The 27,396-nt window shown below is 37.5% G+C and overlaps 1 protein-coding gene across 1 annotated transcript; it reads left to right on the forward strand.

Moving 5' to 3' along the window:
* On the forward strand, positions 1-26,442 carry cngb1a (cyclic nucleotide gated channel subunit beta 1a). The gene is made up of 35 exons (XM_043264195.1): positions 1-208; positions 292-322; positions 408-447; positions 658-754; positions 1,831-1,856; positions 2,010-2,024; positions 2,511-2,610; positions 4,880-4,904; positions 4,998-5,082; positions 5,167-5,303; positions 5,383-5,536; positions 6,346-6,412; positions 6,502-6,526; positions 8,754-9,003; positions 10,468-10,614; positions 14,999-15,134; positions 16,216-16,246; positions 17,755-17,890; positions 17,976-17,993; positions 18,074-18,145; positions 18,251-18,405; positions 18,505-18,714; positions 18,852-19,060; positions 19,547-19,597; positions 19,682-19,768; positions 19,850-19,914; positions 20,015-20,137; positions 20,220-20,361; positions 21,095-21,254; positions 21,335-21,432; positions 22,284-22,367; positions 22,556-22,674; positions 23,407-23,553; positions 24,032-24,206; positions 25,121-26,442. The coding sequence occupies exons 1-35, from the start codon at positions 113-115 to the stop codon at positions 25,361-25,363; spliced, it is 3,756 nt and encodes a 1,251-aa protein (XP_043120130.1). The 5' UTR covers positions 1-112; the 3' UTR covers positions 25,364-26,442.
* Positions 26,443-27,396: the final 954 nt, after the last annotated feature.

Here is a 27,396-nt window from a genome sequence, read left to right on the forward strand (position 1 = left end):
TCAAATAGCTTACTTCTACACAGTGGAGTTGCCGCTTTAGTTAGAATTAAGTACGTGTTTTGATCTTTATGTGACACTGACTCTTGCTGTGTTGCTCTGTGTTTCTGACAGCATGTTTAGCTGGGTGATAAAGGTTGTTCCCCAGCCTCCAGCATCTCCTGGGAAGCTGGCAGAGGAGGACCAGACCAATGCTCCCACCGCAGCTCCAGCGACTGTGAGTGTGTGTACATGTACATTGAGTCACCCCTCACTGTTTATGCATGTCTTCACCGCCTCTGCTCTGTTCTTTAGGATGCGACGAAAAAACAAGATGCAAAACAAGGTAACTATGCACTCGGTGATGACCAGCACAGGAAAAATACAGACCTGAGATTGGTCATTCATTTTTTCATGATGTTATGTTACAGAACCTTCCAAGTCAACGGAGGAGGTCTCGGAGGAAAACAGGTGATGTTATGTTGGAGTTTGTTTGTTTGTGTGTGTGTGTGTGTGTGTGTGTGTGGGACATATGTGCGTTCAGCGTCTCTAGACGCTGTAATCCTGCCAGACCTAATTACTGCTCTCTATCCCTCTCTCTATCCTTCTCCTTCTCTCTCTCTCTCTCTCTGTGTGTGTGTGTGTGTGTGTGTGTGTGTGTGTGTGTGTGTGTGTGTCCAGCTCTCAGAGTGGAGTTTTGAGCTGGCTCTCTCATGGGTTCAGCAGCGCTCTCCCTCAGCCAGTAAACTCCTCAAAACTGGGCAACAATGAAGTTAAGGTATTTCCACGACCCCAGCCTTGCATGTTCACACAACAGAGCTGAAATTATAACGTTCGTAAATAAAAAAAACGACTAATTCGAGAGACCGCGTAATGCTTAAAGAAAAACATACCGAAAGGACGACTGATTTAGTGTTTCATTTTCATTTAGGTATGTAGCCTGACGCTCTTATAATCTTTACAGTTTACAAACTGTAAATCTCTTCATTTGAAAATAGATAACTGATGGGAAAACGTACTGTTTTTGAGTCATTATACTTTATTACTAAACTTGAGACAGTTTTTTTTGTGCTGTATTTAATTGCTATTCAGATTTGAAACAGAAGGTCATTGTGCACTAAACTCAAAAAAAAAACTTAATTCATCATAAAAACAATTCAGATCAGGTTCAGCTGTCTGTGTTTTCGTATCCACAACAAGCATTTGAATAGGAAAAGATGACAAATACGAAAAATAAAACTAAGTAACACATATGAATATCTCAGATTGACGTGCGAGGACCTTTACTCAGAAAAGGCAAAAATATCATTTTTGTTAGATCACCAGCGTGCGACATGTTTTACGGAGCGTTGTGAGCATTTTAACGAGGATGGAAGTTGAACTTTTTTGGGGTTTAACATGACACAGACATGACCATCTGTCATTATGTGCAGACACCTTCCTCGATAATCATGATTTTCACCTAAAAAAAATAATACAAATTATTTTTAGACATTGCTGAAGATGAACTTAGCTCATGTGTGAGCTCAGTCAAAGTGTCAAAAACGGCTATGTTTAACGTTCAGTTTAACATCCGGTGTCTTATCTCCTGAAGCTTAACAGCATGCTTAAAAAAAATGAGAAAAACATGTTCCTTTATGTAATTGTACGATTATTTGAAAGTTACTTTGATGAGAAATTCTCTTTAATTTCTTAATTACTACCTTTCGTAAACACTAAAAACTTTAAATGATCTTTTTCTCTATTTCTTATCTTTGAATTTCAAATGCTTTCTGACTTACAGAAGCCTGTTAACTTACATGTAGAGATCATACAAACATGTTTTATTCTTTTTGTTTACTTTGCATTGAACAGCATGAGGGAAATGCGGTGAGCGGCAGGTATGCTTTTTTTATATCTTCGTGTAGTTATGTGAGAAAGCTTGTTCTCATCTGTATCTGTGTGTGTGTGTGTGTGTGTGTGTGTGTGTACCTGTTAAATGAATGTTTTGATGAGTATCACACCTCTTTCCATCGCTGTATCGTGGATGGCAGTAATTCATCGGACCAGTGAGTAGCTCGTAGCAGATATTAGGTCATGCACAAACATGCAGAGCTTTGCTGCAGACCAGCATGGAGATCCTTTGCATGCAACACACGCAAAAGACTTTATTGCACTGAGCTGTATTTCCATATTAACAGCTCAAGGCAAAAGACCCTCATGCTGAACAGACATAAACCTAAGCATTGTAATATGCAGACTGGCTTCCCTAGAGCATGCATATATATATATATATATATATATATATATATATATATATATATATATATATATATATATATATATATATATATATATATAACATCAATCTACAAGAACAGTACTGAAATGGAGCATTTTTTATTAGCACCGGCTAGTGCTTCACTGCTTGTTTTGACTGTCCCCTGCCGCCATCTAGAGTCGACTTATAGCAAAGCAGCTTATTTGCATGCATTCACATCCTCTCTCATGCCCAGAGCAGCTGATGGACTTTACTGTATCTCCTCTTCCATCAGAGCTGGAATGATAGGCTGGATTGTGCAGGGACTGGGAAAAGTGGTTCCACAGCCAGACGAGAAATACAAAGGTCACACAGAGCCGGAGGAGGTCACTGAGGTACACACACACACACACCGCTCACATTCAGTAATCCCATAAGACACTGAGGCTTTGTGCGGGCCGATTGCTTATTTGGTTGTGTACCAAGTCAATTTTTATAATATTTCCTCCTACAAGTTTACCGAATAAGCTTATTAGTTAGGCATGTCGGAATTCGCGAAGCATATCAATGAGCGCATTTTTATGCCGTTCATGAACGTTTGCGTTTGAGGAGAGTGATCATCCACGTGTTTAATATTCATTTCGAGTTCATTTAAATTCGAAATTTGAATTAACACGGGATACGAAAATAGGCATTTGGCAAAGTGTGTCCTGGAGACTCATAATGTGGGTAGATGACAAGTAAAAATTGGACTGTGTAACGTGGCGTGACGTAGCAAAAATGTCGAAGACGAGTTAACATGAGAGAAATGCATCATTCTTAGAGTAACAGATAGCATGAGAGAGGTTTGTCTTCAATGTTAGTGGGACATTGTTCTATAGAACACAATAATACGTCAACTATCCATGTACAGTAAAAATATTAGAAGGTTTTTGGAAAAATCACTTTAAAATCTTATTTCTTGTTTTAACCTGTCTTTTACTTAATGATTTAAATACTAAAAAATATTCAAATGAATGCATACTTTGCATTTTTTAATACAATTTTGAAACTGTACGTAATATTATTATTATTATTATTATTTTAATTTTAATTTTAAAATGTGAATTATTAAAACAAGAATGCATTGTTATTTTTAAAAGTCAAATTTTTTTATGATTAAAACTGAAGAAGAACGACTGTGGTAAAATGATAAAAAAAAAGTTTCATAAGCAAAGAAGATCAATAACTACACTATGAATCATTAGTAAATAGTCAATTTATCCTTTATATTTCCACATTAATTAGCACATTAGTAAGCACTTTATAAATACACCTATAAACGTTTCGTAATTGAGTAAAAAAATTATAATTGTATTTTTATACTTTATTAACAATGAATTTTTAATTATGTTATTTTCAAACCTACTATTTAAAAAAAACTTTTGAGCTGTTAGTGGTTCATACGATCATTTAGAAAGTGTAATTACTAATAAACTATTTAAATGTAATAAATTTGTCTTCTTATGACAGTTTCTCGGTGTGTTAATAAATGCTTTATTACTACTAATTTATTACTAATGCTTGCTTAAAGACAGTTATTGTGCAGTTATTAAGTGTTACCAAAGATAATTTTCGCTATTTATTTGAGGTTTAAATTTTTCCGTTTGTTATTAGATAAACATTGAGGACTCTAGATATTTAAAAAAATATATTAATCACACTTTTTTCACATTATATAATATTACTTACATTAGATTATATTTTAGAGTTATTGGAGTTCATTTTTAGGTCCACACACCAGTCTCTAAAGTGTCTTCAAGACTTAAGAGAACTTATGTGAGAGTTTCATTTTACCGAGCGTGCCATCGTATGTCCCCTTTAATGATAAACAGAGACGTTCACTGCAGTTATTTGGTCTACAAACTCCTTCCTTTGATCCTCGCCTGCGTTTCCGTCTGCTTACAGTAATCAGTCGGTTTAAATACGTGTAAACAAGAACCATTTATAACAAGCAGTCCAAACTGCTGAATATTAATGACTGCTTAATTCCTTACAGCTATGTTATCATCACGGCATATAGCGTTGCAACGAATTAAGGTTGTAAACACAAGCTGATCGCTGCAGACGAGCTTCAGGACTGCTTGAGTCTTCAAAACAAATCCCTCTTGTCATGATATACTTGAGCCTCATTTCTCGCTGTATTCTATAACTATGCTGCATCAAAAACATCAGAAAGCACAAAAAGCATGCATTAAATCAAGCATGCACGCAACTTTATTCGTGGCTGGTTTTCCTATGCTTTTGTTATAAATTTCTTATAAAAGCGCTTATGCGCGTAAAAAACGCTTTCGATAATAACGGATCGCAAATTTGTAAAATTTGACCACTGTAAAATAAAACGACGTGTTAAAGTATGAGCAAAAATATGCGAGATGTAGGTACAAACCTAAATGAGCAAACTTTAAAAAAGTTCATTTTTGACATTTTCGGAGTTTACGAAGCCAGAAGCCTGAAGTGGAAGAAACGCTGTCACTCGCAGCATTTAAAAATCTCCTTGCGAAAACGTTCATGAAGGAACGCCGCTTGAGATGATGCACTCTGAAACACAAGCCAATCACCCGGTCCGTGATAAATGGAGAACTGACAGTAAGAGAGTTCTTTGTGTTTGTCGTCTCTTCGCAGGTGCAAGAGGTCAGAGAAGTTCGCGGTGAGTCCAGCTTCTTCGCGTAGAACAGTGTAAACTTGGGTTTTGAGAAATGGCGTAGCGATGAGCTGATGACGTGACTCTCACTCTCACCAGATGCCGAGCCGCTGCCTCACATCGCCGTGGTGGAGGTTGTGTCTGACGAGGAGCCAGAAGCTGCGAACGTGCCCTTCTCTCCCAGGTATACGCTAATCAGCTGTCGGAAGCTAATCTGGAGGCCCCCGTTCTGGCTGAACACTAACCTGTCTGTTTCTTTGTCTTTCAGGGTAATAGAATGGTTTAAGCATGGTTTTGAGAAAGTAGTCCCCCAGTCTCCTGTCCACCTTCGTCCTCCCGCTGGCACGGATGCACCTGCTCAGAAGGCCGCTTCTGCACCGGTGACTCCCTGCAAGCAAGAGCCAGGTAACGTTTAAAACAATCAAGAACGTGAGGCCGTTTTGGTGAGAGTGGCATTTTTTGACCTTTTCTTTTCTCTGTTTAGCACCTGCACCTGCACCCACACCTGCTCCTGCTCCTCCACCTGCTCCTGCACCTGCTCCTGCCCCTGCACCTCCACCTGCCCCTGCAGCCCTTCCTCCACCTGCACCTGCAGCTCCTGAGCAGCTTAAAGTAGCCGAGGAATCCAAAGGCACCAAGTAAGTGTCCATCTGCCTCCCTTACAATGTTAACACAAGCTTCGACTCCATGGTTAAATATACCATTGATTTGTTTTCAGTTTGGACGTTTATTTTTGGGGGTTTTTTTGTTTATTTTGGGCTTTGTTTTGCATTAGTACTGCTTTTGGTTTTTCCGTTGTTTTGTTTTTCTTTGTTTTTGAGTTTTGTTTGAAGTTGTTTTTTCTGTTTTTGTGTGTTTTGTTTTTGCATTTGCGTTGTTTTTTGTTTTAGTTTTGCATTGTAATAATTTTTGGGTTTACTTTTGTGTTTTCCATTTTTTATTTTCCATTTTTATTTTTGTTCGTTTTTTTATTTAGGTGCTTGCTTTGTTTTTTTATTTTTCAGTTTTTTTTTTTTTATTAGTTTTGTGTTTTTTTAGTGCTGGGCAATGATTAATCCCACATCTAAAATAATACTTTTTGTGTGCATAACATATGTGTTTTATATTTAGGAAACATATGTTGTGTTATATATATATATATATACAAAAATATAAAAATAAACAAATAGAAAAACTAGCAAACAAAACAAAGATAACAAAAAATGCTAAACAAAAACAAATCACAAAAAAAACTAATCAAACACAAAAACAGGGGAAAAAAAATAAAAACTGAAAATATTTATTTATTTGTTTTTGATTTGATTTCATTGGTTTTGTTCGTTTTCTTGTATTTTTCGTTTCGCTAGCGTACCATGTGTCTGAAGCCATTTATAGTTTCGATAAATGTAAAATGCTTTCACATGCAAGTCAGTCCAATGACGTGCGTAATATTTCATTTGTTTTCAAGTATGGTTGGCTGGATAGTGCAGGGGCTCGGACGCATCATACCGCAACCAGTGCAGAAACCAAAAGAGGTAAGCTGTTAGCGCACTGTCACCTTTAAAGTAAAACAGTGTGTGTAAAAATCAAGAAATTGACCCATTCCCGCTGTGTTTATTTGCAGGACAGCTCTGACATCGTTCAAAACGGTAAGTTATTTCAACACGCATAGATATAATAACTGCGGAAAGCTTTGCGAGACAGGGTGTTTTGTTCCCCAAGATTACATATTTAAATATATATCCGTGGTATTGCTATTCTCTCACTGCTTACTTGTAGGTGGAGGTGTTAACTCAGCTCCTCTTCTCCTTCTGTTTCAGGGGAGAAGGTCGTTAAAGCCCCTTAAACATAAGGAGAAGACGACTGGGAGAGTCTTTACCTCCACGCAGAGACAGCGAGAGATGTTCAGACAGATACACATGCTAATATCCTCTAGTTCCGTGCAGCTACGTCAGCTTTGAACATTTGTAGCGGTGCTTTTTCATCTGATCTTCCTCGGTGATTTCAGTTCACTGTATTACAGATTAGCACGCTTTAGCGCTTTGATGATTAGGCTACCTCACGGAGACATGCAGTAAACACACAGTGGCCCAGTCAGAGTTTACAATCTCATTTGCTGCTTATATACCGTCTACGGTCGCGCCATCAGCGTCACTAAACATTAAACATTTACGCCTTTGATTGGTCCGAAAGTCCGGCCCCAAACCCGCGTGCAGGATTTTATAAGCTCCACAGAGCCACAGTTTTCACGTTTAGAGGAAATGAACTTTTGTCTATGAATATTAAACCAGGATAAGATTAAACATTAAGGATGTTTCACCTTTAACACTGCTTTTAATGATTTTCCTCCTGTGTATTTTCTTGCTCATTTTGCTAAAATAATTTATGATTAAAACAAGAAAAAATATATATAATTCAAAAGGAATTTATTTTTACCTATTATATAAAACAGGGCAAACGTCATATATATATATATATATATATATATATATATATATATATATATATATATATATATATATATATATATATATATATATATATATATATATATGTGTGTGTGTGTGTGTGTGTATTTTTTCTTTCTTGTTTTAAACATAACTTCATAAACGCTCAAATAGCAAGACTTGTTAACATAATTTTGATTCTTAAAGACATCGCCGTTTAAGATTTAAATTTGTTCTGGAAAGCAAAGAAAAAATCCTGAGTAAGAAAATCATGCAGTGTCAATTATATGCAATATTGTTGCCATAAAAAAACAAAAAAAGCGCCCATAAATCCCCATGCCACTAAATGCGTTTGCCAATCTACATTGCCTGCTCTAAAAAGCAAGAGTTAGTCTAAATGCTTTGAAAAACAAAACCTATGAGCTGTTTTACCATGCTAAGGATGTTAGCAAAGTCACTGTGTGCAGTCCATCAATATCAGGCTTCACTACAGCAAGCTGGAATATTCCCGTGCTGTATATTGATGTGGTTTATGTTCATGTTTTAATGTGAAAGGCTATTGCTAACACAGGCAGCTACCTTACTTTGTCTGCTGTATGAAATCGATAATAAATAAATGATTTCAAAAAAGCAGATCGTTTGTCGCGTGGTCGGAGCAGAAACGTGCATAAAATATTTTTGCGCATACACTTGGACTAAAATGATTTCATACATTTTTCAAATACATTCAATTTCAGTAAGTTTAAGCACGTACGGCATATCATATGTATTGATAACTGATTGACACAATGTGAGACAATTTTTATTTTTTTTATATTTGAATGCAAATTTTTGGATTCCGAGTGCAATGACCTTAGGGCATATTAATATGCCTTTTAATAAACAGCTGAAAAAAATCACCAAATCTTACTAAAACCATCCAAACCCAAACCAACCTAATCTGCACTGATATACTTTGAGGCTGCAGTGGAATCACGATTTTTGCCGTTTTTGCACGATTATGACAAAAATCCTAATTGTTGATTACTCCTTTGAAATTGTAATTGCGATTATTAATTACGATTATCGAACATATACAGGCTGAAAACACCTTTATATACCTTTTCTATATAGTATAGCATTAAGCCTCAAATGTCAGTCATACACTGGATTGGTTTATTCTTTTAATAATAAAAGCAAAACTATGAACAGTGTTGTGATGATATACTAAAACTGAAATTGAAACAACGGAAAAACCCTTAACCTGCAGAGAAGAAAACACATCTTTAGCATCATCTTAAATCCGTAATCGTAATTGAGATTATAAGATCCAGTGTATCCGCATGCTTCAGATCTGGAGAAAAGCACGTCAGTTGTGACGCACTGCTACAAAAACATTCAGGAATTATGTCTCTGTGACCTACGAAGCACGATTCTCTTCCTGGCGCAGTCTGCATCCTGCAGGACCCGTGCGATATGGTGCTGGAGGAGGTGGACTCGGACTGGGAGGCCCAGCAGAGGGAGCAGGGCCCGGGGCAGGAGGGCTCTTCCCTGCTGCAGGCGCTGCCCAGCATCCTGCCTCACGTGCTGGCCATGCAGGAGCAGGAGGACGCAGAGACCCAGACCGAGCGCTGGACGCCGCTTATCGAGAGCATCAAGAAGGAAGCCGAGGAGACCGCCATAGCCAACATAGAGGAGAGGTGAGGGCCTTGTGGTGGGGTCATCCACGCTGAGCCAGACGCATTTTGAAATTTAGTCATGATAATTAAAAAAAAACGATTTTGTTAAAGGAATTGTTCAACCAAGAATAAATACATATATTCACTTCCAAGCCATCTTGGTAGGACTTTCTTCTTTCAGAAAAACACAAAAAATGTAGCTTAAATCGGTCGTGCAGCATACATCCAGTTCATGGAGCTTCAAAATAATGGTCACCATCCAAGTTTTCATTTAAAAAAATGAAATGTGTTCGTCTGGATGAAGAACGTTATATACACCTGGGATTGCTCAGAGGTGATTAAATTATAAATTAATTCGATTTTTGGCTGAACTATTCCTTTAAGTAGGCTTTTATGATACAGGACAATAAGGAAAAATACGCTGCATGCTGAGCAAAAAATGCAGTTTCAAAAAGTAACCTTGATATGTAATGCAGTAGTATAAGAGACTACTAAATATCAGCTGTCACGCCGTATCTTAATAATATGCCTCAGTATGATGACATTAAAGAAGCTTCGTTTTATGATCACAGCTTTTTCTAGTTTTTATTGTGGAGGTAATACTGCAGTACGATGATGACGTGAACTGGATGTGGTTTGATACGTTTTAATAGGATTTTGCTATAAATAATTGTCTAGATAGTCGTCCTTCAGTCCAACAGGTGTTTATTTTGAAATATTGCTGACAATATAAAAGTTACTCTCACGCTTGCATATACAAATTGGTAAAGACATGTGAGCCATGAGCCGGAGGTACATTTTTTTTAAGTTAAACTAAAAAACAAAGCATTTTACCTGTATAAATAGTATAAATAGATGACAGAAGGCAAAAAAAACCTACATTTTAATCATTTTGATAATGAAAAGTATATATATATATATATATATATATATATATATATATATATATATATATATATATATAGTGTTTGTTTGTTTTTTTTTTGTTTTTCAGGTAAAAACCTTCTCACTGACCCTCAGAGTTAAACAATCTATTTTGCTACTGTACCTTTAAGACTCGTTTAAAGAAATAACCTTAACCTAGTTTAAAAGAACGCATGAAAATGATCACGGTGCTTAAAGATAATGACCAAAACGACATACAGGTCTCTACAGAAACACATTCTTGTATGATGGTAGGATATGACTCGGGTATCAGAATTATCACAATTATGATTTTCCTAAAAGGAGGCTGCACATAAATACATCCTCAAACAATATATTTTTTCAGTGAAACACTTTATTTTACTTAGTTTACTAGCATGCGTATTACTAGAATATTAGCCACTTAATAGTGTGAATTAATCACATATTATTGCCTTATTCAGCATGACCCCATTCTATCCAATACCTAAACTTAACAACTACCTCATCTATTAAAATGAAGCATTTACAGAGGGAAAGGTCACTGTGTGTGTGTGTGTGTGTGTGTGTGTGTGTGTGCAGACTGCAGCTGGAGCGCGTGGAAGCGGCTCGCATGGCGGAGGATCTGGCCCGGCAGGCCGCCGAACTGGCCGTCAGACAGCTGGAGGAAGAGCACACCACGCAGATCGTCATCGACACCAAACCCGAAGAGCCGGACGACGAGGAGCAGTAAGTCACAAACACACCACAGACTCCGAGGGCATCCCTGTTCTGCCGTTTGTTAGGACTGAGATCTGGGGTGTGATCGACCACGAAGCGGCTGCTAACGTCAGGCCAATGCGCTGTGTCTCTGTATCTCTCATGCTATCCCTTTCTCTCTGTCACGCACGCACACACACACACACACACACACACACAGTTACAGTGTTCAGAATTCACCTGTTCACTGTTTGTTTTGCAAAGACTGCCAAATATCCAGGAGGAAGAGAATGAAGAAGATCCAGAGTAAGTGTCTCCGCTCCCTTCCGCTCTCGCTCTTTGCTTTCTGCCAGGGTCCAAAATTAACACTCGCCAAATAACAAAAAACGTAGAGCTGGCTTTGCGTTCCTTCGGTCATCTGCACGCTTCGGTACGTTACCATTCATTACGAACGTGTGCATATTCCTCGTTTTAACAGCAATACTAATACTACCATTACTACAAATAATACTACGATATACAAAGGTGTAAGTATAATCCTTTTTTTTTTTTTTAAAGATTCTTATGTTCACCAAAAATACATTAAAAACAGTAATACTTATAACTAAAATTAAAATGAAATATATTCCTGTATTTTTCAGCACTGTTACTTCAGTCTTCAGCCTCGCGTGATCCTTCAGAAATCACTTTATTGCTATTATTTTAATTATGGTCAGTTTTTAGAACAGCTGTTTCATATTTTAGTGGAAACTGTTATCAAATGGGGTTTTTTTGGTAAATAGAAAGTTGAAAAGAATTGCATTTTTTTTAAATAGACATTTTTGTGACGTTACACACATCTTTACTGTTACTTTTGATCAATTTACGTTGTTCTTGCTGAAAAAAAGTTTAGTTTCTTTGACCTTTTGAACATAGTGTATATATAAAATACATATAATATGATAAAAAAGTTGCATCTTGCTCATGCGTTTTTTTTTCCTCTTTAAAATAAATGTAATTCTTAAAATGATGATCTTACATGATGTTTCTACTGGCACAATGAGCTCTTCTGCTAGTGACTAATATATGGTACATGGTTAGGTTTTAAAGAAATTTTTGAATTAATTTTAAATTTTTTATTAAAAAAAAAAAATTTTTGGCCATTTTACTGCTGGTAACTGAAATGACATTTTCTTGTAAAACATACTTCAACTTAGGAAAATAAAAATGTTTATATGTTTATGCTCAATAATCCAAATGTTATATATATTTTGCATGGCAAGTATTTGGCTTTCCATTCACAGGTGTGGCAAAAACTTAATTTTGGACTCTGCTTCCAACCCTTCAGTGCTGCGTCTTTCCTCACAGCAGAGTGTGTGATACAGCTCACATTATGACTGCACGCGAGTTCTTGCTTGCTTCTCTTTACTGCTGTACCGATACGTTATTCTCCTGAGTGTCAGCTGAAGTGCTGTTTGTCCTCTCCGGCTCACCATACAGGTTACAGCCGCTCTGTGAAGAGAGCGAGGAGGAGAATGAGGATAGTAAGAACACAGAGTAAGGCCTTCATCCTCAGAGCTAAGCAGCCTGAGCATTACACTACCGGGGCAAGATGACACGAAAAATCAAGCAGTGATAGCAGGGTCCTTCGGGGTCACATTGCAACACATGCTTTAGCTGCTGTTATATCTACACAGTCCCCAGTACTCATACACACTTCATATATTCATGCAGTGTTTTACACTGTCTTTAGGGCTGGGCCGTATTATACATATAGCAGATATATACTGATATACATTACAAAATATGTGAAATAACTTTTAATTTGATATTCAGTAAACATGAACATCTCAATAGTTGTTTAAAAATATGCTAACGTTGAAATATCTACTATTTTAATATATTTTAAAATTAAATGCAAAGCACATGTTTTTAGGGTCACGTGATTCTTCAGAAATCATTTTAGTATGCTGATTTGGTGCTCAAGAAACATTTATTGTTATTATTATTAATGCTGAAAACAGAAAAATAATAATTTCCACAAAAGAAAAAAATAATTAATTAATTTAAAAAATAAAAAATATGTAAATATATATATATATATATATATATATATATATATATATATATATTTTTTTTTTTTTTTTTTTTTTTTTTTTTTTTCTGATCAAAAGTAATCTGCAAATGATTTCTAAAGGATCATGTGACACGAAGATTAATAATGCTGAAAATTCAGAAATAAATTATATTTTAAAAATATATTCAAATAGGAAAACAATAATCTTAAGCAATATTGTTGCATATTTTTGATCAAATAAATGCAACCATGGTGACCTTCATGAGAGACTTCTTTCAACAACACTAAAAAGATCACATAAATTAGAACAAGCAGAACCATTACAAACATAGAAGTGACCCACTTTTGAGCACTTTGCGTTATTTCGGGCTTGATGTCAGATGCTTCGTTTAGGTTTCATTCTGCTTTACCGTGTCACTATAAACCGTTCTGTCAGAAAACCAGAACGGCTGATACCAAAAAAGCTTTTAGGCCGAAGCACTTAAGTAGAAGTAGAACACAGTTTCAGATCCGCTGCTGCTGCTGCTGCTGCTGCTCATTGCAGTGCTGAATTCAAAAAAGAAAGAAAGTCATTGAATTAAACTGAAATGTGCACTTTTTATCAACATTTCGCAACCATCTTGCCATCCCCTGTAAACAGTGCCGACATGAAAAGGTACGTTAGACTGGCCTGCATTAGTTTGTGACTATTAAACAGATTTTTACATTATACGTTACACCTTATCCTACTCATATTCCACTATGACATGTATAAGATATGCCACAGAAAGTATTTACTAATAATACTTTAGAACAGGGAATGTTTATTTACTATAAACTACGACTTTTCAGACTTTTTTGCTGCTTATTAATAGTTAGCTGTTAGGTGTAGGAATTGGGTGGGATTACGGATAAGGTCATGTAGGATAAGACATTAATATGTGCTTAATTACTGAATTGCTTAATTATATAAATAGCTAATATTCTAGTAATATGCATTCTTTTGTTATGCTACAGCTGAGAAAGGAAAACAAAAGTTGAGGTGCCGAGACCAGCATTCATCATATAATGTGTTGTGTATCCTGGTAGTCCTCACGAGAAAAAATGAGAATTGCTGAACATTCACTCACGCTCAGGTCGTCCGAGATGAATTTGTAGCATTACATCTCTTGCTCAACAGTGGCTCCTCTGCAGTGAATGGGTGCCGTCGCAGTTTGTCCAAGCATCACAACAATACAAAAGTCATTCGCACCACCACCAGTCCATCAATTAGTGTATTGTGGAAGAAATTTAGTATGTTTGTACAATACAAATCCACCGTTAAGGCGTTTTAACTTTAACTGTACACTATAAAAGTGTAATTTTAACTGTAAAATCTAGTAGAAACGCTATGCAAAAAAAGCTAGGTTAACAGTAAACTAAATACAGGGAAAAACTAAAACATCTAGCTAAAATTAAATGTAAAATTAATGTTAATTTTACTGTAAAATGTTGTTAATTGTACACTTTTTAGAAGTAATTAGAACAAAGTCATGTAATGTTTTTTCCCAGAATTCCCTGCATGACACTATTGAAAGTATTTTGCTTAAATAATGATGTTTTTTTTAGATTTGAGATTTGATTCTTCATGTATCTTTCTCAGCATGTAGGTTGTCAGCATGTTAAAGGTACAAAACAGATTCTAATAGCAGTGTGCGTTTTGAATTTAATGGTTTACATTCAGATTTTCTTTTTTGTAAATTACAGTGTTATACTGTAAAATTTACAGGCGTTAAAAATGTACAGTTTTCAGGCAAAGCCCTCCCCTGTATAGACCTCTCACATCAGAACCCACCAACAACAAAAAAAAAGAGCTATTTCTCCTCATTCAGACGAGATGACTTTTTCTCTTGAGAAAGTATTATTATAATTAAGAGGACTCACAAAACTTGGAGGGGTTCAAAAACTTTCTCTTTCACCGGAGTGGTGTGAATTACTTGTGGATTATTGTGATGTTTTTATCAGCTGTTTGGACTTTGATTTTGGCGGCACCTGTTCACTGAAGGGGAACAAGCGATGTAATGCCACTTTTCTCTAAATGTCTGGATTGTTCTGATTTTGAGAGTGAGCACATTATTCCTTAAACTATAATCTCTTTAGGAAAGATCCTAAAAAACATCAACAAAGCCATTTTCACTGCGCCTGGTTTTAAAAACATCCGTTCAGCACAGATGAGATCATCTGCGAGAATCTTGAAAATCCTATAACTTGTTTTTGGCTTCTTTGAGTTTTACCTGGTCAACACCTGCAGATCTGATTGGTGGCTAAGCAGCCTTTGAACGCCCGTGATTGACTAGTTGTGTTTCCGTGACTAGACTTCTGCTCAAAACCCTTTTTCAGGAGCCTGGTGGACGTGTGCCCGGCGGAGCCCTCGCCGCAGGAGTCTGAGGTCTCAGATCAGGCTCCCCAAAGTCCTCCGCCGCAGCCTGTGACCGCTCAGCCTCAACGGGCATCTTTACCTCCTGAAGCTGACCAGGTGACATTGCTTTAAACAGATTATCAGGGTACCCTGTGAAAGATTGGGAAGATATTGTAACTTTATTAAGAAATTGATGTTTATTTTCACCAAGATAACATAATTGATCAATAACAGACATTACTACTGCCATATTTAAAATCTAAATTATGGTACACATGTTTTATCATACAAAATGTGCTGTGATTTATTTTTAGTAGTGCCTTATATAATGCAATTAGCATCATGAATACAATGCGTGCATGAAATGCACACATTTTGATTTGTTGAATTAGATAAACATGAGAATATTTATAGTGCTTTTAATTATTTTTGAATATAACGATCAAATATGACTTGCAGTATGCATCTTTTTTTCTCTCAACCATGCAAACTCTGAGTAATTTATAGTGAGGTGCAATTTTGGAAATGTACTATTTGAAATTAATGTTTTTATGATGTTTTATTAAAAGAAACTTACATTGCATTAATAAATTGCAGTATACATTTTAGCGATTCATTCATTCCTTGGAGTAGTATATAGTCATTGCATTGCTAACAGGAATTATATAGTTATATAGTTTTAGAAAATGTTAAATTAATGGGATGAATGAGAAAAAATTGGAACATAGTTAGTGCATAAATAATCAAGCACAGGATTCTTTTATTAGATATTCTGAATAACGCAGATTTAAACCTGAAATAGTCATTTATACATGTATTATTTTATTTGTTTATTTATTTTTGTTCGATTAATTGCAACCTTATATTGAATAAAATATTTTTTATGAATGAAATAATCTTTGTTTCAAAGTAAATGTATTTTACATTGTAAAAGAATATGTACCGTAAATAAAACAGATTACAATAAAATAATATATCAATCTTTATACATTTTAATATAGTATAAAATATTACACAACAAGTGCATTGTACTAAATGATTCATTTAATTGTAAGTCATTAGGGCCACTTAATATAAAGTGGGACCAATTTAATATATTACAATTGTTTAGAAATATTGTAAAAGCTGGGTAATTAGTCATATTTGACTCACCTTTGCATTCTTACATGTTTCCTGTATTCATCATCTGTTGTTACAGGAAGAGGAACCTGCTGAAGAAGGATGCGGAGGTCGGTGCAAACATGCACAAACACACACGAGTAGTATGAAACATGTGCAGTATGAACTAAATGAAAGTTTGCGCATAACCAATGCAATGTAATGTGAGCTTAACTGAAGTGGTCTGCCTGTCTGCAGCACCTGCTAGCTGCACTGGCGTAAAGAGCTGGATTCTCTGCATCCCCCCTGCTTCTGCATGTCTGAGCAGCTTGAATCTGCTGAAAAGCAGTAACGTTCCCCTGCCCAAGATGCCCTCCGATCTCCTGCTGCTATACCAGGGGATGTCCCAGCTCCCGAAACAAGCCAACGAGTGCTTCCAGAACGTTCTCCACCGCCTCAACATCCTCAAGCCCATGTAGAACGCCTCAGCAGCAGCACGTAGTCTTGGAGTTAGAATTTGTAGCTAGTGGATTTTATTCTTAAAATGTCCAATGCCGAAGTAGCCTAAAATCCAGATCGTCCAATGCTTGACAACTATAGACATGACTTTGAAGTGCCCTGCAGTTGCAGAAAGACTCCAGACCTCCAGCAATCTCTCAGGTGAACTGCTAGATAGTGCTGTGCTGTGCCATGCTGTCGCTAGTTGTTTGTTGCTAATGCAAGTAGCAGTGTTACTATAGTTCACACTTAAGGTTATGGCCTTTTCCAAGCTCTACCACATAGTGTGCGTTATTGACATGAAGTTTGCTTCAGATCTTGCATCCTGTTGTGGACAAAAAAACTCCTTTTATTGACTGTGTTCGGACTGTGAAAAGAGATCTGGGGGTCTTTTGATTTGCACATATTTAGGCACCAAAATGTTTTACAGCATAGGAATTAAAAGTGCAAGTGTTTCGTTTGTGACTAAACTAAAATCCCCAATAATTTTAAAATTGGTACCCAGCAATATTAGATTATATACCTTTCAGAATAAAAGTCCTGGTATATTTCAGGTTTGTTTATAATTAAACATCTTGCATTATGCATATGATTTTTTTTGTTAATATTGTTAATTTGGCATTTAACTAAGGAAATTGTGCCTGTAAAGTTTTTTTAATGTGCTTTTACATTTTTACAAACTTTATTCAAAATATCTTCCTTTGTGTTTGGCAAAGGAACTCATACAGATTTTGAACTATTGAACTATTCCTTCAACAACTCCCAAATAATTTGTTTAACCATTAATTTTTCCAAACCCCTACTTTGTGTGACGCTAATCTGCTGTTATTGGCAAAGAATGAATTCACATTTTCCTTCAGACCAACGCAAAAAGACCAAAAGCACAATATGTCAATGTTTCATTGATGTCTACATGAAACGTCTTGGTATTTGTTTTAAAATCGACTCATTTCAACGATTCAGGGCCGCTATAAAAAATGTGGATTTAACCTTTTGTGTTATTACCCACAGCATGATTCAGTCCCGTAATTTTTTGTGTGTGTGTTTCTTTCTGAGTTCTTTGATTGCAAGTGGTATTTAATTAAAAGTCGCTTGAGAATCTCTAAAATTAGTGCTGAAATGTCGTTGTCTTTGCTCTCAGAAAACGCCCATGTGAAGCCAGCACTGAAGGTGGAGGAGGTGGAGGACGGAGAGATGAGCGTTCCTCAAATCATTGTGCCCTCAGAGTTAGACTCAATGACCCTCACTGTTCCTGCAACCAATCTGACATCCCGCAGGTCAGCGCTTGTCCATATTGTCCGAATATTCTCCATAAACGTATGCTATTTCTCTAAAAGTCCTGTTTTTTCTGCTCTCCCTCAGTAAAGCTGTGGATTCAGAGTAAGTTGTTCTTTATCTAGTTTGTAAAACTGCAGCTGCTGTAGTATAGACTGTAATACGTATGGTGTGCTGTTGTTCAGAAGAACGCAGGAGGAGATGGCTCCTGGAGAGGAAGATGACTTGAACATGTCTGATCTGCTTAATGTGAATGAGTGAGTCTTTAAAAAGAGTTGCTTTTTTGACTCGAATCCCTTCCTTAGACTCAGCTGAGATGCCATGCTTCAATCTGACGTGGCTTCCTCTCTTATTTCCTGTAGAGGTCTTGAGCGCCCAGCGTCTGCAGCCAGCCAGACAAGCATTGTCGTGAATGAGCGTCTGCAGGAGCTGGTCAAGCTGTTTAAGCAGCGAACGGACCATGCGAGAGACAGACTGGTCGATCCAGATGAGTCTGATGATGAAAGCCCTTCAGCATGTGAGTAGACTTTTTGTTTGTGGTTTATTTTACTGCGTTGGTTCACCGATGTCAGGTCAAGGGTAGATCGATCCCTCGCCTTTCATATTCGAACCCTAGCTCCGGCCAAAAAGCCTGGTGAAGCCCCACCTCCACCACCTCCTCCAGAGGAAAAGAAAGATGATGAGGAGAAGGCTGAAGAGGAGGTTCAAATCTACGAGTTTATGGGATACAAGTTCCCGGTTCCTCAGTTCAAAATGCCCCAGATTCCTGCGTGGCTGAGAGCCATCCTGAACTACCGTTTCCCATCCAGCATTGATCCCTACACAGGTGAGATCTACATATATATATATGTAATGTAATGCTGGCGAGGTGACTCTTTAAGTGCACTTAAAATAACAGGAATAAAAGTTTAATATGGGCTGTATAATGCGTACTGCATACTGTATACTACTGATTCTTCACAGACTTGATCTACGTGGTGTGGCTGTTCTTTGTGACGTTCGCGTGGAACTGGAATGTTTGGCTGATCCCGGTGCGCTGCACTTTCCCGTACCAGACGCCTGACAACATTCACTGGTGGCTGCTGATGGATTACTTATGTGACGGCATTTATCTTCTCGACATCTTCGTTATGCAGCCCAGACTGCAGTTCGTGAGAGGAGGGGACATCGTGGTGAGCGAGAGCACCTGCAGCACCCAACACAGCGTCAGCTCATGTCAAGTGTAGCAACGTTTTTTTTTGTCCGAATCTACTGTTTTAGCGTTTCAGGCACAAATTTGCATTTGTGAATGTTTCGCCTGAAATTGCGGAAACCTGTCTCAGCAACGGAATATAAAAAAGTACAAATTACTGATGACCCGTTCAGACTTTTTGCCTGAGTTCATGTCTCACAGTTGTTGGAAAGAATCAAATTGCAAGATAAAAACTCAGAATGGCGAGATAGAAACTCAGACCTGCTGAAACAAAAAGCGGAGTGCGAGATAAACTGAAAATAGAGATAGAAACTCTCAGTGCATATACAGTATTGGGAATACGTCCCTAGGTTAATGTTTTGTTTCAGTATAATGCAATGCCATTTTTAAGCATCTGGATATGTTTTGAAGCTACCGCTTGATTTATTTCGCTGAAGTCTATTTTTTTATGTTTTGTCTGTCTCAGTGTGACAAAGACGATATGAGAGACAACTACAGGCAAACAGAACGATTCAAGGTAAAACCTATTTTCTACTAAATCTGTGCATTGACGGCGAACAAAAAACTTCAAGTCAACCTCCATTGACGTTGGATGTTTCAGATGGATGTGATCAGTCTCTTTCCGCTGGATTTGCTGTACTTCTTCACAGGCGTCAAATCCCTCTTGAGGTTCCCTCGCCTTCTAAAGGTAAAGCGCAGACACACACCTGTTCTCGTCCCACACGCGTCATTAAAACTCACACTTTTTTTTTCAATGCCTCTTTTCCAGTACAATGCATTCTTCGAGTTTAATGATCGTCTGGAAGCTGTGATGAGCAAGGCCTACATTTACAGGTAAGTCCAGATGCCACCACTGGAGGTCAGCTTAACTCAAAGCGGATAGCTCTTAAAGGGACAGTTCACCCAAAAATGGCACTGGTTGGATGGGTTGCAGGGTGATCCGGACGAGTGCGTACCTGCTGTATTCTCTGCACTGTAATGCCTGTATCTTCTATTGGGGTTCTGACTATGAAGGACTGGGATCTACCAAATGGGTCTATAATGGCAAAGGAAACAGGTGAGTTGATCGCTCTCAGGCTGTTTGTATCGTGCACAGTGGAGATACAGTAATGTAACGAGTCTGTGTTTGTGGCTTACAGTTATATTCGCTGCTACTACTTCGCTGTGAAGACTCTGATCACCATCGGAGGTTTGCCTGATCCCACCACTGTCTTTGAAATCGTCTTTCAACTCGTCAACTACTTCGTGGGAGTCTTTGCTTTCTCCATCATGATTGGTCAGGTGGGAGTCGCGCGGGAAACAGTTCTGGGTGAATCTCATTTATTGTAAAATAAACGACAAGGTCACATTTTACCCCCAAATCATTTTTACATAAAGACTGCTGTTGAGGACTACAAAAAGAAACATTATTTTCATCACGATTTCCCTAAATGTAAAAAATAAGACTTTTACTGTATTATAAGTATAAAGTATAAGTATAAATACTTGTAGTAATGATAGTAATGAGATTTGGGGTAGTTGTGTAAAAATAATGAAAATAATAAACACGTTTTACTGTAGTTATTTAATGCAGTATTGTCTAATCAGGCTTATTATAGTTCAATTAAAAACCATTAAAAACGAAACTATAATAATGTAAAAATAGCTAAAACTAATAAATAAAGCTAAAACCGTATTTAGTTTCAGCATTAAGTTGATGTACTAAAATAACCAAAACTAACTCTGAAATACCAATTAAAAATCTCATTTTAAAAATTATAATAAAAATGTCAATAATATACAAAAAATATTCTATATAAAATAATATTACAATTAAAATAAAAATATATTAAAATTAAATATCTTAATGCAAATTATAATTTCTTATTTTTGTCTAGTTTTTAAACTGGAATACGCTTTGGCCACTGATTTATATATTTTATGCCGCTTGAAAATAATCAAATCCTAAAACTCTATGCATTGTAAAGTCTTGTCTCCCTCTGAGCTGTGTGTGTGTGTGTGTGTGTACTCTTAGATGAGAGATGTATTTGGAGCTGCTACTGCAGGTGAGGCCTATTACAGACACTGTGTGGACAGCACCGTCAAATACATGAGCTCCTACAGGATCCCCCGCGAGGTCCAGAACCGCGTCAAGGTCTGGTACGACTACACCTGGAAGTCGCAAGGCATGCTGGGTAAGCAGAATTCCAACGCACTAGATGTTTGCATACGAAGCGCGCGTCTTGGCCGTGTTTCACGATGTGTTTGTTTTCAGATGAACAGGAGTTACTCATACAGCTGCCAGATAAGATGCGTCTGGACATCGCTGCAGATGTCAACTACAGCATTGTCAGTAAAGTGGCGCTCTTTCAGGTGATCGTCTGTTATTTCGCTCTTTTCTTGTTTTCAAGAGCGCACAGAATATCCCCAGAGCGGTATCTGTCCTGTCAATGAAAAGTGCATAAACAGCAAAAAATTTAAATGCTGTATTTCAGGTCAAATTTCACTAGATTTAGGATCGATGTTATGATATTGTTTAGCATATTCATTTACCCAACCAGTTACATAGCTCACAAAGGCAACTAAAATATAACACAGACATTTCATTGAACTATCTGAAATCTGTTCATTTTAAATTGAGACACCTACAACAAGAAATATGCTCAAGTACAAGTTAAACACAAATATAATAAATATATGTTGTTTTTTATGTGTTCATATTTATGAGATCATATCATATTAGTCATTTAATGAATGTATTTATCAATATGAAAAAAAAATGGTATCATCATGTTACAGCCAAATGTAATAATTTTTCTCTAAATATACTTATGGTTTCGTTAAAAACGTACGCTGTGTTTAAAATCAATAATAATAAAAATACCTATTACAAATTAAAAGGAAAAAAAAATTTTTTAAGTCCATACAGTTTAAAAAAATGTTTAAAAAAACAACCTTTGCAAGTACTTTATCATGTTTATCACAAATAATGTAACTGTAAAATTTGTGTTCTTCCATTATTTAAAAAAAAACATTTTTTTTATTAATGTTAAAAGAGTTATTGTTGTCTAAACATCTGTAATATACAAAGATATCACTTCTCGTTGTTCCAAATGGATTAACTTTTTAGTTTCTCTGTGAATATCCTGTTAAAAATGTGACACTATAATACTGTAATAAGTTGCGAAAGCCGCTGAGACGTCTTTGCCTCTTGTTCGTTCCAGGGCTGTGACAGACAGATGATATTTGACATGCTAAAGAGGCTGAAATCTGTGGTCTACCTTCCTGGAGACTTTGTTTGCAAAAAAGTGAGCAATGTATCATTTGCCGTTCGTTACTGTGCACGCGTTGCTGCTGCAACCTCTAGCAGATCATCTCAGTATATGTCCGATATAGGTTGTCTCGGTAAAGGTCGCATCAGACAGCCACCATGAAAGAGCCTTTTATCTGTTAGCGTTTTGAACTGACTCTTGTCCCGCTCGGCTGTGCCGGTCAGGGTGAGATCGGCAGAGAGATGTACATCATCAAAGCTGGAGAGGTGCAGGTGGTTGGAGGGCCTGATGGGACGACGGTGTTTGTGACTCTGAGAGCTGGCTCTGTGTTTGGGGAAATCAGGTGAGTGATAAACACCGCGGGTGAAGCTTTCGTGCCTCGTGTACTAATCAGGTGAGCTTCAAATATATTATGACTTATAATAATTATTCATGTTTAAAAATGTTTTCATGATTATATTTTTGGGAGAGAAAAAGCTCTTTAATTATTGCTAACTATGAGCTCAGATACCCAAAAAGTGCATAAACAATGCCCGCAAGAATCCAAGCTGTTATGAAAGGTGTAGGAGGGCATTGCTATAGAGGTGACGTGTCTGTTTGAAGTACATTGTACAGAATGTGTTTTTGTCCAAAAATGTCCTTTAAATATCAAAATAATCGTTAGTTGCAACACTAATTATGACAGCTGAATAAAACTGTATGAGAGCTAATAGGAAAAGCACTATTTTATTCTTGCAGTATGCAGTATGTTTACTGTATTTTTCTACATAACTAGCATTATCTACTACATTTGCCAAAATATGCTGTTTCCCACAATGCAGTGCAGTTGTTGTAAACATGCACTCGTCCTCACATTGTTCCTGTATAACTGTGTAAACCTGTTTAAGTTGCAAATGAAATCTTAAAAGATGCAATTAAAATATTAAAATGCACATCAAAAACGTGCTCATGCGACTAGCGTTTTAGTGAAACTTCGACCGGTTTCCCGGGAAGTGATGATTTTGTTCTTTTAAATCACGTTTTATGTGTGAAAACCCAAACTCTGACTGTTTTTTGTGTGCGTTGGCTCTATCAGTTTGCTGGCGGTTGGTGGCGGGAACCGGCGAACGGCGAACGTGAAGGCCCACGGTTTTGCTAATCTCTTCATCCTGGATAAGAAGGACCTGGCAGAGATCTTAGTGCACTACCCCGAATCCCAGAAGCTGCTGCGCAAGAAGGCCAAGTGAGAGGGATCGGAGCTTGAACCTCAACCAAGAGCCCCAACAGTCCTCACTCACACACACACACACACACACTTCATCCAGCGCAGTGGTCTGAGCCATTTACTGCTCTGTATCACACTCACAGATCTCTATAGATTAGGCATGTTTGCTAAACATTGCATTCTCTGTCTTTCTCTCCACATCCATCTTTCACCCTACTTTTTCATTAATTCGAGGAGAAACTTAGGAGATTAGTGTTTGATTTTATTAAAAACTGAAGAAGGTAAATGTGGTCATATGAGTCGCATGATGTATTCACCCGTGAGATCAATTTATGTGTGTGTGTGGTGAATGATGTTATGTAAATGCTTGAGATCGTGTCATCTGATGTCACCTCAAACCCTACTGAGGGCCGCTTCCTGTTAGGGTCTCAGCGACGCACATGCTAGCTTACAACTCAACTTCCTGTCATCCTAATGAGTTTGCCTTCTTCCATAGGAAAATGTTGACCAAAGATAAGAAGCCGGCAGATGAGAAGGGCCAGGCTAAAGATACGGGTGAGGTCATCCCGCAGAGGCCAGAGACGCCCAAATTATACAAGGCTGCGCTGGAGGTTGGCACAGGAGAGACTTTTGCCAGGCTGAAGGAGTCGTATAAGGGAGCAACTCTAGAGGTATTTATATCCCCTGGAGCGATGCTTTAGGCTAAAAACACATTTTGAAAACAAAGACTGAAGAATTAGTGCCTTGAGATGAAATCAACAATTAGATTTCGTCAAAAATGTCTTAATTTGTGTTAAGTTGTGTTGTGATGAATGAAGGTCTTACAGGTTTGGAACAACATGAGGGCGAGTAAGTATGAGGGCGTGTTGTTATTTATGTCCGACAACGGTTTAACCAATCATTGTTGATTTAACCACGGTTAGCAACATGTTCTTCAAACATTTGATTCACCTTGACAATAACTGGCTTGAAGAATTCAAAATGAGGACAATTATGATTACGATTACGATTATTATGATGTTTGCGGGTCAAATTGACAGTTTACCAAAATCAAATTACGAAAGATTGTAAATAGCAAACAGATCAAAACAGTATTGTTTTACAAAAAAGCTGTGGCTTTACAAATACACAAAATAAATAAATCATAAAATAAAAAATATGCACATTTTTTTATTGTATTTAATTTTTTTGTGTTATTTCATGTTTGGGATTTTGGAAATTGATCATTGCTTGTCCTTAATTAGACGTTTAGGCTCATTTTGAGCACAAATCGTGTGCCTTCTGCCAATGTATTGTAGAAGTGTTGTTGTGTGTGCTGTTTAGTTTAGACGTGTGCGTGGAAATTATTGCGACACCAAAACTTTCAGGAACTGTGTGCAAAACACTCCCACACCCTGTTCAGGACCTGTGCAAGCGGTATTACTTTCATTTAACGTGAACAGTGTGTATGCGACTACCTTTACGTCGATAAAAGAATCGCTTTTGATAACCGATGATAACAACGCTCTGATCTTGTGTAGGTAAAGTTGACTTCTTATGACCCGACTTCTTATGTCTGTCCTGTCTTTCTCTTTCTCTCTCTCAGCCGTCCACTCCCGTCTCCGGAAGGACCTCCACAGCTCCAGTGCCCCCTCCGTCCCCAATGCACCGCCGTTCGCCCATTCCCCGGCCTCGTGTCCCGGACGAAGATGACATGGTATCGGAGACCACCGACAGCACCATGATCATCCGCATGACTCCCCGTGTTGAGGGAGAGGAGATCCTCTCCGTGGAAGTCAGTCCCGGAGAGGGAGCGGAGCCAGAAGAGCAGAGCAAAACTGAAGACTAGAGAGAGAAAGGATGAGGGCACGGACAAAGACCAGAGTAGGGATAGGGTAGATAGCCTGAAGAACGGCACGATGCATACAACCCTCGTCATGCTTTCTGTAGTAGCATGCTGGTGAAAGTCCTACACATGCTTTTCAACCAGGTCAAGTCAAGACTCTTTGGAGAATTTATAGGCATCTTTTCAGAAAAGAAACATACTATAAGTTCCTGAGAGAACTCTTAAGCTTCCATTGGTTCTTCTAGTAAGTTCATCGTAATCAGAGTTTTTAAGGCATTTGACGCAAGATGATGCACAATATCTGAAGGACCTACATTTGACTAGAAGTTCTCAAAATATTACATTTTTACAGTGGCGCTTTACAGTGTCTAAGGGTGTGTTTACACTTATAGTAAGGTTTTCTTTTGGACTGGTTCAAAAAGTAAATGTACATTTAACCCTGGATTGCTTAGCGTTCACATTGTCTGCATTGCTTTCGTATTTTTCACCAAAGATTTTTGGGAAGTGGGCAGAGACCTAACTTTTCTTGAGGTCTGAGTCCGCTTGTTTGGTGTGCACCGAGGTTCGAGTATCAACATTCATAAACATGCCCTAAATCTTATTTGAAAGTGAAGTGAGCTTCTGACAGGTATTCCAGAAAGTAGAGTTAACTCACTCTCAAATCTTTCTTCTGGTTAACGGTTCCAATAGCAGAGAGTTCAGTCGACTCTGAGTATGTTCACGGTGAACACACACATACAAGTCTTCTCAATTCGAAAGGCGTGCAACAAAGTACACTGTACTTTTTTTGAATAAATAAATAAATACCTCCTGTATTGCCTAACCTTTCAACACAGTCTCACGACCAATTCGTATGTATTTCACGAGGTGCCATATTTGTAGAATTCGTTCAACCGTAGCGACGGGTAGTTTTTGGGGCGAGGTTAGGTGTAGGCCATTTGTACAAATTCATGCAAAAACTTGTATAAATTTGTACGTGTGAAGTCGTACCAATTCGTACGAATTAACCACCTTGTAAAATATGAACGAACTGCCGTGAGAAATATATTATTTGTTTGATACTAAATTAGTAAATAAAAAAAGCAAAGCTAACACAACTAGAAATAGTAATTAAAAATAATTTTATTTTGCTTCCACGTTCATTTGAAGGTAATATCAAATTTATTTTTTATTGTAGTTTTAAATTATTTCGGAAATGTCTTGTTGAAAATAAAAATAGCTTCATGTTATCGTATTGCTTTACAAAACAATATATGATCATGCATATAATATTGTATAAAAATTGAAACCTCCGTAATAGGAAACATGCTGAACGTTCGAAGATTAACTTGCTACGACTGTTATCTCGGTTTTTGGAACCCGAAAGTTGAGGTTATCTGTTTGCTTATCAATAAACTTACCCGGGTATGTGGCATAACCTGTTTTCTGGAATACCCCCTGAGCCGCAACATTTCCTGAACACTCCGCCATCAGCCATTGGCCAGATAAACGGCTAGCCCCGCCTCTGAGACTGGCGTCTCAGTGTTTACATCTTTAACTAGAATCAACCCGTTGGCTCACCTATAGTTGTCTTTGTATGTTATGCTGGGATAAGTCAAATATACTAACATTGAAAATATTAGATGCATCACCTTGACTTACCTTTAAGGCCTTTGATAGATGTTTAGGACTGAAGGGCCGTTAGGGTCAGCAGAACTCTGTGTAATGGAAAGTAATCTTGACTATTTTCCACAGCGCACGCTGCTCTAATTCCAAGACTGCCTGCTGCTCTGCATGTTATTCCAACATCCTGTCTGTTATTGCCTTAGCGGACTCCCTCTGCACACAACCTTACACACGCACGCATGGTACAACTACATTTCTAGTCAAGCTATACATGTTAAAGGGATAGTTCACCCAAAAATGAAACCGGTTCCAAATCTGACTTTCTTTATTTTTTTTACACCAAATCAGCTTAGATGGGTAAATAATGGCAGAGCATTCATTTTTGTCTAGTTGCTTTAAATACACAAATATACAAAGTAATATTGCATATT

Source organism: Puntigrus tetrazona, chromosome 18 (assembly GCF_018831695.1).
Source record: "Puntigrus tetrazona isolate hp1 chromosome 18, ASM1883169v1, whole genome shotgun sequence".
NCBI classification, from domain to species: domain Eukaryota; kingdom Metazoa; phylum Chordata; class Actinopteri; order Cypriniformes; family Cyprinidae; genus Puntigrus; species Puntigrus tetrazona.